The sequence below is a fragment of the Anabas testudineus genome, chromosome 22, assembly GCF_900324465.2.
Source record: "Anabas testudineus chromosome 22, fAnaTes1.2, whole genome shotgun sequence".
Classification (NCBI taxonomy): Eukaryota; Metazoa; Chordata; class Actinopteri; order Anabantiformes; family Anabantidae; genus Anabas; species Anabas testudineus.
The window spans coordinates 3,221,122-3,239,538 of NC_046630.1; the positions used below are offsets into that span (position 1 = coordinate 3,221,122).

At 41.6% G+C, this 18,417-nt stretch overlaps 1 protein-coding gene across 2 annotated transcripts in view; it reads left to right on the forward strand.

Annotated features, from left to right (window-relative positions):
- Positions 1-1,183: 1,183 nt before the first annotated feature.
- The window catches only part of atrn (attractin), a 104,542-nt gene continuing 87,308 nt past the window's right edge, over positions 1,184-18,417 (forward strand). Inside the window, exons 1-6 of one of the 2 annotated variants that reach the window (XM_026339108.1) lie at positions 1,184-1,731; positions 10,222-10,305; positions 12,125-12,238; positions 12,477-12,605; positions 15,202-15,398; positions 18,087-18,255. In XM_026339108.1, coding sequence (XP_026194893.1) covers positions 1,262-1,731; positions 10,222-10,305; positions 12,125-12,238; positions 12,477-12,605; positions 15,202-15,398; positions 18,087-18,255 — 1,163 coding nt within the window. In that variant the 5' untranslated portion in view covers positions 1,184-1,261. The remainder of the gene's footprint in view (positions 1,732-10,221; positions 10,306-12,124; positions 12,239-12,476; positions 12,606-15,201; positions 15,399-18,086; positions 18,256-18,417) is intronic. The other variant, XM_026339107.2, reaches the window with a different exon arrangement.

The following is an 18,417-nucleotide window of genomic DNA, read 5'->3' on the forward strand; positions in this document are numbered from 1 at the left end:
GCAAAATCTATGAGTTGGATCCTTCTGATAATTGTTAGGCAAATAATCCCTTCAGGTGGCAAAGCCCACTGGATGAATTTTATATCTTATAGATTAATGGCAAGTACTGGAGTAGGGAATAAACACAATCTAATACATATTCAATGATAATGAAGGGGGATCTAAAACATGAGAGAATTACATTTAACCATCACAGCCAGCTAGAGATGCACCAGAGGATCTTATGAGACAGGTATATGTGAATATTTTACCCATCTATCTGCTTCAAAACATGAAGTATTTCATTCACTGAAGTCTTCAGACACTTTTCCAGTGGCATTGATTGGAGTTTAGAAATGCACACAGCTGTGTAGATGTCACAACATAAAGAAAGCCATGACATCCAAGGAAATCTTGGTTGATCTCTAAAATGAAACTGTTGTGAGGCGTAGAAAGAGCTTCTTATTGGATTGATGGACAAAAATGGTTATTTCAATAATTTGTATAAAAATTTAAATATGTAAGAATATTTTACAAAACCACTGTGTAAATACTTTCACCACTCTACTTGTTAGTCAAGCTTCTACTACTACTACTAAAGAACTTATCTAACCAGGGAAAATAATCTAATATAGAGATCATGTTTATTTTATATTTCTAGAGACATATTTCTAGCTTTTTATTGACAGAATCTCATCTTACTACTTCTTTTACAGCTTTTTTAAAGCTTTCATGCACATCTCGGGGTCTTCACTGCCTGATGGAGTTTGCACAGTTGTCATGAATTTGATTATTATTATTATTATTATTATTATTTAACTGCATTTTTAAATGGTTAATAGGGGATTATAGCTGTTCTACGGAGCCCGAGAGGTGCCAAAAGGGAGAAAAACACTAAATCGTGGGCGATAATTAAATTTAGAGCACAAAATAAAGAATCTGTGCACACGGATTACTCCTTAATTCTTGCTGTCGGTGTGATGCATTTAGTTTTTGATCTTAAACATTTTATTCTCTGCATCACTCATGATCTAAAAGTGAAGCTCTCATCACTGATAGGTCCCCGGTCACGGCATCATGGGAGATGTAGTTTGGATGCTAAACACAGCCCTGATGTAGTGATTAATGTTTGCAGACTAACTGCACAAGCTTCAGTTTGTGAGACACTTCAGACTAGAGGATGCTGCGCTGGAGGAGAGGAGTGTTTTCGAACTCCAGCTGCGCGCTGCGCAGCCTCGCCTGCGCCCGTTGCGCATTTCCGGTGTCGTCGCGTCACTTCTGGATGTCAATATGCGGCTCGGTGCGGCGCTGGGAAGCACAAGCACTGGAAAGATGTAAACCAGGACCCGCTGAGACCAGCTCCACAGGACTCCCTCACCGTCACCTTCTGGAAACAGTACGTCCGGTCCGATACGCGGAACCGAACCAAGCAGCGGCTCGTCGGCTCGGTAGTCCCTCAGCGGCGGAGCGTCTGCCTCAAGCAGCCATCTTTTGTGCGAGAATGTCCGGGGCGACGCGGCGGGCCTGCTCGGGCTCCGGCCCCGGCCCCGGCCGCAGCCGGAGCCTGCTGATGCTGACAACCGCGCTCCTGCTCTCGGTGGTCGGGCTGCTCTCCGGGCTGCCCGGTGCCACCGAGGCGAAGGAGTGCGACAAACCGTGTATGAACGGTCAGTGCAACCCCGCCACCGGCAGCTGTGTGTGCTTCCCCGGCTGGGTCGGGGACCAGTGCCAGCACTGCGGAGGGCGATTCAGGTAACGTTACCGAGAAGGAAGCGGCTGTTATCGGTCACCTTTGTTCTCCCGTGATGTGCTAATGTGCTGTTAGAGATGGAGAGATGAGGAGCAGGGCACACCTGAGGCGTTCACATACTAGTACTAGTACTAGTACTAGTACTGGTAGTACTGCTGCTAGGATTACACTGGACTGTAGTACAGGTGTGGGACAGGTGTAGGTTTATGATGTCACCACCATCTTGTCAATCACTTACCAATCCAGGTAACCTCACCTGAGTGAGTGGGATTTTCTTTATTCCTACTCTGACATTATTGGATTAAATGTGTTGTTAACGACCAACACAACACAAATAAAGCAGCAAATCCTCATTTAATCATGAACTTGATTAACTAGCGAGTCGTTTGATTTGTTTTGGAGCATTTTTGTCTTAATTTGACTGATACTGGTGAGAAGGTAGAAGACAGCAGAGGGGTTTGACATGAAGCAAACGACCCCAGCGAACTCAAACCTGGGCTCGGGTCTGACATTTACTGTGCTGTCGCTCAGGTTCAGCTCTTTCTTAAAACCCACCCTGGTACTTCTTTCTAATTGTTTGATGCTAGAACACACGCTGGTTATTTTTGTGAGGATGTTGAGATGTCAGTGTCGTCTATTGCTGAACGCAAACAGAGGTGGGAGCTGCTACATCATGACCAAAGTGTTTAACCTGCTCCAACATTCAAATAACTCTTATCTGCTAACAACAGGACAGCAGCAGCAGCGGTTCGGGGTCAAAGTATGGGATGTTTGCGTGCACTTGTACTTGAAGCGCCCTGTTTTTACAGCTGAGCCGCTCAGGTTGGTGTCGCTGGTCGAACTCGTGGAAACATATGAGAGGTGGGAGGACGGTGACCATTTCATAAAACCAATAACACATCCTCTTTCTCACCCCCTTTCTGCCCACATGTGTCTTTCTGTGTAGGTACTTACCCTGATTTAATTACAGCTCTATAGTAAATACAGTATGGAATTGAAAGAAACCTCAATTAATGCAATGAATCAGTGCTGCACATCCTGTTCAAATGTCTTATTTCTCTACTGGATGTGTGGAATTTAAAGTGTGTTATGATGTTGAGGTAAAAAAAGTGATGCAGCACTGGATGAAAACTGATAACACTAGTTTCAGCTGAGTTGTATAAGAGTGTTCCCTTTTCTACTTCCTTCCAAGATAACATGCAACATTAAATTTATGCCCAACCTGTAATGTCATACTTCTGCTGTTGCTGCTTGTTAGCAAACTGATCTTGTTTCAACATTTTTGATGAGCTGGCACCTTTGTGCAGCTAAAAGTTGTGCCGCAGCCAGACCTCAGCTAAATGTTTTCACAAGATCCAGGCTCGTTTGTCCTTTTTTATATTCTATCCTCTGTTGTGCTTCCTCAGCTCAGTGCTAGCCTGAGAGGCCATAAAGCAGAGCCAGCAGGAGGCCTGCAGCGTTATGCATCCTCAGAAAGCGTGTGTGGTTAAGGAGAGGGTGAACTGGAACTGTTTGCACATTAGCGCAGCTGATTGCTGAGAATATCTGAACAGGAAAAATGGAGGCTGAATGTTTGGTACTTTTATCAGAGACGCAGGATTAAGTGCTTTCTGTGTGAAGCAGCTCGTCTTGGTTGCACTCAAGTAGGAACTGTAGCAGTCACTATAGGAAATCACCACTGTCTACAGCTTCAGTTAGGTGCCACCAGGTTACATGGTACTCCTGTATACCCCACAGGTTCTCATACATATGCATGTTCCTGCTGTCTCCACTGACCAGCTTACTGGTCCAGAAAGCTTGAGTTAGTTTCTGTTCACTGCTTTAGCACTGACCACTGGACCAGACACAGGGGATGAACAGCCCTGTGGGGATTCTTAAAGTTGAACTTAGCTTCCGTCTCTATCTGCTTCTCTTCCAGCTACTTTTAAAATCTGCAGACCACTAACTAATTGTCAGCTTCTTTTTTAAAACCTCCTCTTCTGTCAGTGCTGTCAGAGGGGTTGTGGTGCTGCTTGACGGCTGGAGGAGTGATACTTTCACCCTGGACTTCACTAATAACACAGCACATCACTGACTTACAGTATAATGTTTATCAGCTCAAACTGCAGCACGTCTGTGTCTCAGTGTATGGCATTATCCGTGATGCTGTCAGGCAAATGGCCACTACTTACTGCTCTGTGACTCCAGATTTGAGTGGAATCAGGGCTATGTAGCTTTGTTAATGCGGTCAAAGGGATGATAGTTTTTCGGGGAGAGCCTGTGGTCTGAGGCCGTGTTTAGCATACAGACAATGCTACCATACAAGGCCGGGTGAAGGCTGGTAAAAGCAGCTTTCTGTGGCAGCGTCATGCCAAGATGGAGCCGTAGCTAGCCAAGAGGGCCAAAATCAACATGAAGGCAGACTGAAAGTGACGTGTTTTGTTGTTGCTTTGTGGCAAAATATTGAGTTTTTCTTTTTGATCTGAGGATATTTAAAACTTCCCATGAGACTGGGGGATATGGTGATATTAATACAGTATTTAAATTATGATGCCTTCTCTTTGAGCTGTATCATAACTCATAATATGAAAAATATATGTAAAATGATACGGAAAAAGACGCCATGCTCAGTGGAATGAACTGTTCCACATGCCCTTTTTTTAAAGGGGCAGTTCACCCAAATCACAGACCAATAACAAACTGGTTTAAGTGAAGCAGCATACTGGAGCTTTTGACTTTGTTAAAGCTAGAGAAACATCCATCTCTATGAGTTCTTGTGTCATTTGAATATGATGCAGCTTGTTTGTGTCTCACAGAATTGAAACATACACATTTAAAAAATTCTGCAGCACTATCCTTTACCAGAGATGGTGCAACTGTTAGTCTGCACAACCCATAGACTTCTCTCTGAGTGTTTTCACATGTTGCTGTTGAATTTTAGGCAGTTTTTGCTTTTTGTGTGGGAGTACGACTTGTTTAAAAAAAAAAAAAAAAAAGAGCTAACATGAGATGAGGGAGAGAGAGAGATGGGGAACAACATGCAGCAAAGGTTCCTGTCTGATTTCAAACTGCGGTTGCTGTGCTTTAGTTGTTATACTCCCAGACCAACAAGGCACAGTTTAATGTAATTCCTCAAAGCCTGGGACACCACCAACGAGGTCCCACTCACCTCGGTACTGAAATAAAGTGGAGATCGTCCGTTGCCGCTGTTTTTCTTTGAATTATAATTGAAAACTGACTGTCTGTCATTCCAATAGCCGTTTGTCTTCATATGTTTTCACTCAGTGAGGCTGTCATCCCTGCTGCTGTAAAATCAGATTTGCTGCCTCGTGTTGTATAAAATTGTAAAATGGGAGGTTTATGTGAGAAGCTACTCTTGTCTTAGTTTCTGTAACATGTTGCCTGTAACTGTTGCGTGTAATCTTGTTGATTGATGCTTTCCACGAGGCCAAGCTATGTCTGATATTTATGTGCGGATCAGATTATGTCTACAAAAGCCAAATTTATACTATTCTGGACAAAGATTTTCGAAGACACGCAAATGTACTTGTTTATTAGTAGAGAAGGGGCTTATGCTTAGATCCATCCGTTTTCTCTTACAGTGGTGAATAAATGCTTTGTTTGTGGCACTCGGAGCCAGTGTAGCCTTTGCTGTATCTTCATGTCCTGGCACAAACTCTGACTCCCCCAGAGAATGCAATTAATATGCAAGTCTGCACCAACTAATATAATGACTGAAGGTGCTGCATGTTTTCAGCTGCATACAGATGTGTATGAATAAATCTTGGATCAGATTGCACAATTATACACTGTCAACAGATCCCTTCCTGCCACCCACCGTCAGACGACCTGCCACGACGGTGTCCTCCTATTTAGAAACTTTTAATTGGCTGGAAAAAGTTGGTTATAATGCAGAGAAATACCGGCCGCTGTCGCTATAAATTAGTTTCCTGACCTCATTTTTACAAAGCAACACACTCTCATACTGGAATTTATCATCTGCTTTGGCTCTATCTGCTCTTATGATTCCAACTAATGATTATCCCCAGTATCAGTTAATCTGTTGAATATTTCCTCAGAGTCCAGAGTCACGTTTCAAATAGTCAGAATTAAGAATCAAATCCTCATTGACAAGCTGGATATTAAGACAAATAAAGAATAGTTTTAAATCTTTAATTATTGTTTATAATTGTATTAATATCTTGCTGCAAAAATATTTATTAGCTCAACAAATTGGTTGCGTGTTTGGTTTATGAATTGTCATGAAATAGTGAGGAATCCTAAAACTGTTACTATAGAAAAATGTTATTTATCTGCTATAACATGAAGAGAAGCTGTGAATTCATGCATTAGAGACACTGGAGCATGTGCTACAATGATTGTTGTGAGAACACTGAGCTTTTACATTTGTAATAGAGTGAAGTGGACTTATTATCTAAATACTTAATCTACTGCTGATCGACTAAACGTCTTACATTAACTCGCTAGTTTGAATGTGTTGAAACTCTTTAGCAGATGGAATCAGTGTGTTTACATGTTCTTAACCCGGATACAGCCCGGGCGATATTTTTTATTATTTGTGATTTTTCTTTTTTGCCATGAGTATGAGAAAGGAAGTAGCATCTTGTGTCAGTATAAATTTAAAATCTGTGACCGATGCTTCCAAAATAAACCCATTACTCATCTGCTGATTTCACTAAACTGGTCTCATCTCAGAGGATTCACTGTTGGTTCATTCGTCCTGGCCTGACATTAGCCGTGATTGCAGTGTTGTACTGCTCAGTTTCAAAGCTTTTTGCTTTATAGTGCTTTTGTTGTTATCTTTTCTGAAGTCTGTATTAGTTCCCATCAGTACGCAGACGCTGTCTGGAACCTGTTTGAAGGCTGACCTTGCTTTACTAAAGGCCCAACTGAGTGACATGCCTGTCTGTCCTCTGCACAGACTAATGGTTCCCACTGCTGTCCTGCAACTTTATTTATTTTTTTCCTGCTTACTGATGCAGAGACACAGAAATGTGTCCCATCCATTTCCACAGCCATCTAGGAGAGCTGTTTGTTGGAAGTGGAGTGAGTTTACTACTTAAAGAATCTGAATATCATCACAGAAATCTTATAAGACGGCATCAGTAAACTGCACTCAGCATGTCTGAGATGCTCAGTATCAAAGCAGAGAGTTTAGTTTGTGCAGATGAGGTGAATGTGCAGGATCTTGGGCAAAACACTCAGGTACAAAACACAGTAACTCGTAATACATTTTCAAACATTTATTACACAATATAACTGACTTATGGCTTTATGATCATGTTTTGGCTGCGCAGCCTTTACTGTTTTGATGCCAGTGGGCAATGTTCAGGTCACAGCTTTCCTCCTCATGGCCGCTGCTCTTGTAGCCTTATATCATCGATGTCAATGTGTCTGTAATGTTTTGGCAGAGCAGCATTAATAAGGGAGGAGGGCTTATTTATTGTGGAACATCTGGATCTTCACTGCAGAATATCTGCTCAGTCTCCTAAATGCTCCTCAGTTGTTTATCACACTCGACCCTAATGTTCATTCACTTCCTAAAGTGGCCTCAGACTATTTTTCCAACAGATTCTTGTGCTACATGTACAAAGTCATGTGAAACAATCACATTATGTCTGCTGCTCTAAATTGCACGGGGCCTACTAATGCAATTCCCTTCCAAAATATTCCTCAGTTCATTTAAAACCTCGTAGCAGCAGGTTTTACGTCTGCCCAAACAGTCTGGGTTGGGGGAGGGGGGGGGCGAACCCTTTTACCACTGTCACATTTACACTCTGTGCTACTGAACAGGGCTGTTGTTGCTTTTGAATGAGGAATCGTGTTTGCTCTGCTCTCATGCTGCACCACTTTGCCATTTGCAGACCACTTGGCTCGCTGCAGGGATACTTTTTGCATGAGAAGGAGCCATTGTTGGACGTCACTATGAATGCAAGGCAATGCTTCTGTCATTGTGGGTCTAATAACGGGAAGTACAGGCTGCCAGCCTAATCCTTATTTCAGGACATTTTTATTGCCATCTGGGTAACATGACAGTTGTCACTATAAAAATGTAGTAGAACATATTATTTAATATCTACTGCTTTGCTGCAGAGCTGCACAAAGGTCAAAGGACCATATTGTTTGTCACTAATTGTTTAGTCACGTGTTCAGTGAACTGAAAATCAGATGAACGTTACTGAACCACTTTTAAAGCATCTTACACAAAAGGCCCAAGTAAAGAAATGGATAATAAATTAACCACAGTACTGAATACATGTTAAATTGGAGACGGCGTGTATTGAAGAAACGAGATCTACTCTCTGAATGTAGCTTTGATCTTAAGGTTTACTTTAGGTTCCAGCTCTGTCCCCAAGAAGTTTAAATGCAGTGCATGTGGTTTTAAAGGTCAGTTTAACCAAATTACAGTGGGCGCTCTCAGGGTTTTTATTAGAACAGGGTGTAAGAAGTTGGTTTCTGGGAATTAAATGAACATTATATACAGTAGACCTCTCTGTTGTCAACAGTTATTAGTGAAACTACTTCCTCCCAAAAGCTCTGCAGATTATTCTGAAATGTGCAAACAGTCTTTCAGCGTTTGAGATGTTATTTTTCAGTGATTGGAGCACCATCAACTATTTTTAATTCACCTCCACTGCATTAGGATGGATTCAGAAGTCTCAGATCGAGATATAAACCATCTACATAGCTAGATTAGACGTTTGTTTATAACTATTGATGTCAACTTGAATTATAGGTTCAACTCATTTTGGCTCTCTCACAGTGCTATGCAGGGATAGTAGTAGCAGACATAGTAGGGTTAATAGCACAGTAAGCCCAGCACTACTAAGAAAGCGCTGAACGTGCAACAGTTATGTTAAAGGGGGGTGGTGGTGCGTTGGGATGAGGAGAGTCCAGAGCCTCTCAGCCTCTGAGGGAGCTCTGTTTGTCTGCTAGCTGGGAGATCTGAGAGTGCTGCAGGTCCTGGCTGTATTATCCCTGGGAGAGCTCTAATTACATGTTAGCTAAGCGCTGAGACCTGCCACGTGAACGCACTGGGTGAATCTACTCTCTCAAAACACACACAAACAGTGAGCCAGGGATGGTAAGCATGTGAGACTGTCAGTGTGCAAAGCAAGAGAGGAAAGTATGTGGTCTGCTAGGCTCTGTTTCTTTCTGATATCTGAGATGATTAAGATTTCCATCCACAAGTTGAACGGATTGCACAACAGCGTTGTTGTTGTAGTGTTGTCATTAACTTAACAACACCCTTGGCCTTGGACCTTGAGCTACCCAGCCCAAACAGCCGGGGCTGTTGACCTACCCATCGGCAGCTATGGACACAGACTAAAGTTTTCAGTAACAGGAAGTGGCAGCACATTTGTTTCCTAGGTGTAAATAGAAGACTTAGTTATGCCGTGAACAGCAGGGATCTCCCCAGAGGTTCTATCTGTACGGTCTACATCAGTTTAAAAATCACCTTTCACATGTTGGGTGAAAGAATAATACTGTGTTAATGTTGTGTCTTTGAGGAACCACACAGGACTGAAACATCACAGGGTGTATTCTCAGTAAACTTTAATCTGAAACTGTTTTGAAGACGGTGACTGGGTGTGTTAGCAGAGTCATTGCACCCTGAGACCTACATTAGTAATGATACAATCTCTGACTGCCTCTAAGTGCCCCCTGTGTAATTCAGCTCCTCTGCTGCTGTGTCATCAAGCTGGAATTGATCAGGCAATAACAGAGGCTGGGCGCCATACTGTACCATTACAGTGTTTGTGGCTGCCCGTCACGGTGTTGGCTTCAGATAATAATTTGCTGCGAGGGTTAATCATTTTAAACTTCCTAGCTGTTCTGTGTGCTGCTTACTCAACCACCAAGCTGCATGTACTGAAGAGTGAAGTGGCAGACGTTGGTGTGTATCTGCACTGACTCTTGTGTAACACTGTTATAGGTTATGATAATCACACATCAGTTATACAGCATTTATTAAACATATTTGGGTCAATTTTCCATTTTTGAAATAATTGTACTGAAAATATAGTGAACTATTTACAGCACAGTGTTCCTAGGCAACATGTTTTTATTGAATACACCCATTGAACATACAAAATGAATATGAACCTGGACAGCTCATATATGCAGGAGGAAAATGACCCTAAACACTAAGGTAAAAATCCTAAAGTCCTAAAAATATGTGTGAGGTGAGGCTCAGAATTCCTCCTCGTGTGTTTCACTTACTTTTTACACCAACACCTTGTGTGTTCAGTAAAGATGTGAAGTATAACGACTGTTTATGTTTTATCAGGTGACAAGTATCAAGTTTTTTCATGTTTGTGACTTTATTGAAAGTCGGATTATGTTTCAGGACCAATTTCTGCAGGAGATATTTTGTTCAAATGTCAGATGAATCTGCTTAAAACAGTTGTTCAGCTTTCTTTTGTTTTTCTCCTGCTGTTTCTAACATTGAGAATCTCTTCTCTGCCTTCTTTCTATATATATTTTTTTAGGTTGACGGGACCATCTGGTTACCTGACCGATGGACCGGGAAACTACAAATACAAGACCAAGTGCACGTGGCTCATTGAGGGACAGTAAGTATGGTGCAGGTCTAACACCCACAACACAGTACAGATATTGTTTTTTTCTTTTTAATACGTGATTTTCTCCAGACAGTTTTAATAGTGTAACAGAGTTAACCAGCCGGACTCGGACCGGGTACATTGTGGTTACGTGGGACGCGCACTAACATTACTCGTGTGTACTCGTGATGCTCTCTCACTGACATCACGGCTCCTGCTATAAAGAAAAATAACCGTGGAAAGATTCCTAAAACCTTGAGACAGCCGAATGATGGATTGTGAAAACCGAAGCTGCAACTCAATATTTTAAAAGTGTTCATAATGATTGTTTCATGCGCGGTCTACACTGCAGTCCTTCACTGAGATCAATCCAGCATTTGGGGCCTGATAGTGATGGATGAAAGTGAATGGCAAAGTAAGAGTGAGAAATCCAATACTCCTCCTCTCCTGTTTAAGTCAGCATAACCACACCATGGTGCATCGATTTAGAGCCGTGGTTCTTAATTTGGGCTGCCAGCTCTTCCACATCATAAACTCTTTGATTACATTTACATTTTGGGCATTTAGCCAACTGTCATTCAGGTGGATTAACCGTTAGCAGCTTTGCATCACCGTATGTGTAGCTGATGCACCTTCTGACCTACCTGATCTCTAATCACAGGGCCGCTGTGTCGTCCCCTGTGTTCGTGACATACTAATGCCACATTTATGTGCTGTCTTTGTAGCTCAGCTCATCTTAACCGGAGCTTAATCCAGTGACACGTGCTCTTTCTGCATCATAATGACAAGAATACTTGACAGGAGGTTCCAGCACATATATTCACCATAAGTTTCTTTCACAGTGAAGTGCGTTGAATCCATCTGCAGTGACATGATTTGTACCACATGACCTGCCAGCTTAGTGCCTTGTTGCCACGCTCAAAGGGACATCGTTGGTAGTCTCTGAAGTAGACTACAGTACATCATTTGTTTTTCACTCATTGGTTTTGATTCCTTACTTACCGGTCACAAGTCTTCTCTAATCAAGTCTTGGGGCGGCTGCCATTCCTCGGTTTATTTGTCTGCCAGGAGCGGCGAGCCGCCACTTCACTCTGATAAATAAAATAAATAAAAGAAAAATGTGACTATTCATAACATTTCCTCTACATCTTAAACTCTCATCATAGATAAACTCAATGGGCCTTTTGTCTTTGCTGATTTAATTTTACAATATTGGCCAAATTTAGAGCTGAGACATTTTAAGAATGTCTTCAGTCTAAAACTGATTAAACTGATTACATTTTTCTTTTACAGTCTCTGTTTCACTACTATGCTACTGTCCGATTTACCAGCTGGAATTGTCTTTGCCTTACAGCTGTTTCATTTAACACATAGGGTTAAATGTGACCCTAAACACAAAAGGACAATATTCAGTAGATCATTCATCTTATTTTTTAGTATAGATTTAAAGACTCTGTATTTAACTACAACCAAATGTTAGTACATTTTAGTTGTGGGTGGTGAATGTTTTTCCTATATCAACGGGTTAATTATCCACCTTTTATGACCTTTAAATCCCACTCATTCTGCTCATGCAGTCCACACTTCAGCTGGTGAAACAGTAACTTAACACAACCTGTATAATGTGGGTTTTATTAGATATATTCATACTTATACTTAAAAAGAATTCCAAGCAGGAAATTAGATGCAGTGGCCTCAGGGGCTCAACCATTTATTGCCCACTTTTCGTGTGTATTCTTGATATAATTTTAAATGGTGAAAAGAATTAATAAAGCTATTTGCAGGGTTTGGTTAGTATTAAATCTCTTGATCTGTGTCTGTGCGTTTCCAGGCCCAACACCATCCTCCGATTACGGTTCAACCACTTTGCCACCGAGTGCAGCTGGGACCACCTCTACGTGTATGACGGAGACTCCATCTACGCTCCCCTACTCGCTGCTTTCAGGTATGTTCACTGTGGATTAGACACTTGGTTTGGTGAAGTACATATAGTGGGTACAGCAGGTAGATGGTAACTGTTCCAGTTTTACTGGAAAAACAGCCAATAACAATAAAATGATTTCACTGTGGTGGGTAAAACTCCGGAAAGCTTAATAAAGAGAAGGTTACAATTACTGACCCCCTATGTTGTGACAGGGAAGTACTTACATGTCATAACAGCCTGATGTTTGGCTGTGTTACAGTGGTCTGATTGTTCCTGAGCGTTATGGGAACGAGACAGTTCCTGAGGTGGTGTCTCAGTCTGGCTTCGCTCTGCTGCACTTCTTCAGTGATGCTGCCTACAACCTGACTGGCTTCAACATTTCCTACAGGTGAGACAAGAACAACATAGAAATGGTTTCTGTTACCAGGTTGTGGATTCGTGTCCTGTTTTTTTTCCTCTTCTCCTAAAAGATGCTCTCACACCATTCCTTGGTTTTTAAAATCTTAGCTTGGATTGCAGTCCTAATCCTCTCCACACACGCGTTCATGATACTGTCAGTCATTGGATAGAGGCATCGACTCGGTGACAAACACACTGATACTGAGCCGTGAGATGAGAAGCTCATTTCTGTTGGGGTTTATTAAGATTTAGGTGAAGAGCCCACTTCACACCTTTCTTTGGGACATGACACATCAACCCATCACTTACTGCCTGATTTCTACCTGTACGCTGGTGCAGTCGTTGACAGCATTTTAGCAAGAGGATCAAGTCAAGCTGCTGCAGTCTGCAGTTTGTTTTGTGTTAGATCATTACACCATCATCTACTGCTCAGGCACACTGTGGTATGTGTTAGTAAGGAAGGGACGGTGATATGAACACTATTTCCTAATTCATAGACATGGAGTATGTTGCTTCTAAACCATATTTCTGAATTGCCTGCTGAATTTCAAATATATCTAAGGAAACGTGAAGATTTTTTTTTAAATTATGTTGCCTCATTAGTCATTTTCTTTGAATTCATTTGAGCTCAGATTGGCCTCATGTGTCCTGCTGACTCTGCTAATTTCCTATCTTTGAACCCAGGGTCAAAACCTGAATCCAGCTTCCAGTGCCGCTTCTTGCATTAGTGTATTTCCTGCATGATGTCTTCTTTTCTGAGCTGGGAGCACAGTCTGTGTTTTAACGTCACCTTGAGAGTTCTTCTCAGCTTAAAAACATTGTGCTCACTCACAGATCTATCAAAACAGAAAACTTATAAATTCCTTTAATCTATGTATTAATACATGTATTAGTTCAACACACCAAAGTCTCCAATAGATCAAATGCAGCTTGACATGAGTCAGAAAGAGCCAGAGATGTCGTCCATTTTCTCCTTCCTGCCATAAAAAGCAAAACATTCTACAACCAAAGAGGAGCCTGTCCCTTCTAAACATCTGCAATGGACACAAAGGACCCCTGCTTCTTTGTCCCGCTCATTGGTAGCGTCACCATAGTGATGGGATTGAAGTTGGTTGAGACGGATGAAAGCGAAGTGGCCCCCGGGCCCCTGGCCTTTGGTGTCTGGGAGAGGTGGAGGAGCCGAAACATCAAACCATCAGGCTGCTGAAGGAAGATAAAAGAATGACAAGGACCCTTTATATCGTCTGTCTCGTTTCGAAACATGTTGTCTTTTAGAAGGAGGGAAAGAACAAACTGCCAACTCACTTCAGTCTCCTGCTTTGATGGATAATAATGTGTTTTCTCAGAGTTTAGACATCAGCTTGTTTACTCTTGTTATAAAAAGTGTTAGTCACATTTTCTAGTCTTATACAAAGTTTGCAGTGTTTTTCCACATCAACATAAAGACACAGGATGTTATATATGCCTACTTCTACTTGGTTTTCACTTCCTTCATTGTCTTTTTTTTGGCATCTGGTCATTTTCTTTACTAATGACTCATATGTGAATAACTATGCCCGTTCTGTAGTGTTAATGAAGTTCAGTTTAAAGTATTAAAACAGTGACGGGGCATTTTGAATAAGACACACACAGAAACACACCCAGCTGTGTGTCAGATATTAGAATAATGACAGTAATAATAATTGTAATCCTGTTTAGTGTCTTCTCCAGAAACACTTTAACATGTGGGCAAATCTGTGCAGTGTGTACTATGTTCTACTGTTAATAGCTTTTTTTACATTCAGTATGGAAGTTATTTTCCCTGTTGTGCAAACAGAGCTATACTTGTGCCAGTGAACATCAATCACACCATGACTTTGGAAAGCTACTGCCCACTAAACGTCACAAATAGAAAGCTAAATGTTATTCCACAGATTGATTACTCAGTGTTGGTCCTAGATCTCCAAGAAGATTTTTCCAGCTGGGAGTTTTTTCCATATTCTTCAGATTCTTTGTACATGATGTTGTTGGACAGTTAGTGTCTAACAACAGCACACTCCCTCATTTAAACACATACTGAACCCCTTTATCATTAAATATACTTTATTAATCCTCATGAAGATGTTCTTTGGACAGGCAACTAACATTAAAGGTCACCGGTTCAGTTTATTGTTCAAGGACACTAGAAGGAAGTGGGAGTTGAACCACTGAGCTTGCGGTTCCTGGACAGCTACTTAACCATCTGTGACGTGGAGAGCATTAGATTTGCTGTTTTAATGTGGATTTGGTGGATTTGCCATCTAGTCTTTGGTGCCTGTGGTGGTTTTCTGTCTGCCAGTTACCTCAGCCTCAAGCTCAGTGCTGTTTTAGTGCAGACTGCTCCGAGAGGAGTGAGGACTTGAAGCTTGACCAGCTGATGGTGGCGGACCAAGCCTGAAACAATACACTCAGCTGTCGGAGGGATGAACTTACTTATTTTGGGCACTTCTTGCACAATTAGATGTGTGACTGATATCAATAAGGAGAACTTAGATTTTATTTAGGGAATAGATTTGAATCATAGTTTCTCTTTTTGTCTGACTGTCTTCCTCTTTCTTTCCTCCCAGGGTGAATACGTGTCCCAACAACTGCTCTGGCCGTGGCGAGTGTCGTGTGGGCAACTTTACTGGTTCAGTGTACTGCGAGTGTGAAGACAACTGGAAGGGGGAAGCCTGTGACATCCCCTACTGCCTGGCTAACTGTAGCTACCCTGAGCGAGGTCACTGCCAGGATAAGACCTGCATCTGCAAGACCGGATGGCAAGGTGGGCTGGTGGCATGTGTGCAGACATAAATCAGGTTTACACAGCCAACTTGAAGTCAGCACGAAGTCTGTGTAAATAGTCCAGGTCATTGTCAGGAGATTCTAGTGTCTTTTCAATGTCTTTTGTGCCACACGTGTGAAACGGTCATTGGACATTTTCTGGACCTGATTCTCCAGAGAAAACCACTCAAATCTCATTATTAATTCTCTGTATTTTTCAAGAGCACAAAAAGAAACCAAAGATTAGACGTCACAACTCTGCGTAGGCCCTTATGTCTGTTTGATACAGAGCTGTTGGATCACAGTCTCAGTGTAAAGTGATTAGATCTGACACCAGTGAAATACTACATACCATATAATTAGCCTGGTTCAAGACCTCTGAATCACTGCCCACATCTCTGACTTGTTCAGCAATTCATGTGGAATGAAGTCAAAAATTAAATTCAATACATTGTGATTACATGGTTGATATTTTACTGAGGGAATCAAGTGCACAGTGTACTCTGTTAAATGTGTGATAGTGTTATAGGACACAGTTCATAGAATTAGGGAACAAGGAAACAATATGTATGTTTAGTTTGTAAACCTATTTAACTTTGCCTCCTTCTGTCTGATGACTCAACTCCACCATTCAGCGGCGAGTTGTGGTTTCTATACAAAGCTTGAGGGTAATCACAATCTAAAATAACTTATATAAAATAACTCAATTTAACACCCAGCCTGCCCACTACAAATATAAAAAGTCGTTGTTGGTTTGCTGTGACATTTCCTTTGTGCAGTATTTATGCTCATCTTAGAATAGATATTTTAAGAGAAGCTATTTAATCTCCTCTTTTTACATTTAAGAGTTTTATAATATGCTGATCTCACTTTCTTTAAAACATGCAAAGGAATAAAACAAACTAATCCATAGCAAATATCCACTGCAGCTAGACATTAAGCAGCTCCAGTGAAGCAGTTGGAGGTTGAGTAAAGAGTGTTAGTGACTTTATCCATCCAGATTTTGCCTGTTTATCTGGTGATTCAACCCAGTGCCTCTTCAGTTTTAAGCCTCCACCACTGTTATCGAGGCTCCAACTGCCCCCACAGCATCCATCTGCTGTAACACGATGGACTTCAAATGAACTTTTTGCTGGAGCAGCTTCCTCATTATTTTGAAGTCATGAAGATAGTCTCTTTATTTGGTGATGACCTGACACAACAGTTTCTTTTTGAATCAGACCATATGGGCCGTTATACCCGCTCTATTAGTTCTTAAACGGCTCCACTGAGCTGCTCTACATAAGCAGAGACAATGGCTTAATTTAACTGCAGTTATATCAGCAACTCAGTGTGCTCACAATCTAATTACCCAAGCTGAGGGAGTAGGGAAACAGACTGGCATTTTCTTTCGCCTTTATTACCCTGTCATGGTGTTTCAGTAGAGCGATAGCACACTTAGTGTACTCTGTATTGCCAGCTTCCAAATGCTTTCCTCATTTGCTGCACCAACCAGTGCAAAAGCAGAGACAGATGCCTGTTTAGTCAAGCCAGCCTTGCATTTAATCTCTCTTTCACAGATGCCTAGCCTTCAACAAATTGCATCTTTAAAGGAGGCTAAGGCCGCATTTGTTTTATTTATGGCAGTGCCACCAAGGTGCAAAGGTAATTTTGTTTGCTTAGCGATACTGGAGTCAAGTTGAAAAATATTAGCCACCGGGGATTTTTTTTTCTTCTTTCTTTTCAGTCGCTGAACAAAAAAAGGAAAATGGCTAAAGTCACCTTGATTGTCACAGTGAATCATAACACTTCCTTTCCTGTCACATGGCTGCTTCAGATACTGATCAGTATGGACCTCCCTCACTAGTTAGCATCCTGTTTTTACTTTGAGCTAGTCATAGCCCTAATTGGTGGGTCAACCTTTTATTCCTGGCAGGTCTTATCTGTGTCTCTCATCATGTTGGACACACTATAGGACGACCAAACTGTCCTCCAACCCCATCAACACCATCGTGATTCAGGCCCATCTATTTTGGACTTTGCAATTGTTTGCTAAACGGCTCCTCAAAATCATTTCCCTCCATTCAGAAGTGGTTCCGGTTTAAGTTGGTGTTATTGTTCTTATCCAGTAACATGGAAAGGCGGATTTGTTCAGAGCCATTTGTGTTTAAAGAGCTTTTCTAATAAAATCACATCTACTTTGATCATTATTGTTTCGTCAAACAATGTACAAGTTAAATTTCACCAAACATTAAAAAAGACTTACTGAAAGTTACTGTACTCTACATCTGCACAATCAGCCTCAGTTATCTAACGTCTCCGCACCTTTTTCACATCTCACTTTCATAATTCAAGAGATGAAATCAATAATGAATCATGTGTTTGTTTTTTTTCTTTCTCCAGCACAATCACTGAGCAGATGGCCTTGTGTTTTTTTTGTTTGCTCTGCCGAGCTGCAGGACATTAAAGTGAACAAATGAAGCCCGTGAAAGTTTAATCCTCTGTTAATGCAGGAAACTCTTCTCAGGCTAGAAAGTTTTTTTTCCACTTATAATGCAGAATCATTTGTTATTTGGGCTCTCTTAAGGCAATCTCTCTTTTTATGTTCCACTAAAAGGTCAAGGCGTGTTTATTGTAAGTGCAGAAATTTATTCCCGAATCATCTAGTTTCATGTGGAGCCCTGACTGTGTGTTTTCCTTCCCTCTCCAGGTCCAGACTGCTCCGTCTCGGTGCCTGCCAACTCCTCTTTCTGGAGCCGGGATGAGTACACTAATGCCGGGCTGGCAAGGGCTTCCCACAAGGCTGTGGTGGACCAAGACATCATGTGGGTCATTGGAGGCTATGTCTTCAACGCCTCTGACTATCACATGGTCAAAGCGTAAGTGTTCCAGCCTGTGAGCATCTACACTTTTTAGGGATGTGGCTGCTGCACTCATTCAAAAGAGCTGCGAGACATGAGTCCTGCTGTTGCTATGCGACTGTAGGGAATGTTTTTTAAAATAAACCATCTCTGTTGCAAAAATTTAAATATTCCTAACCT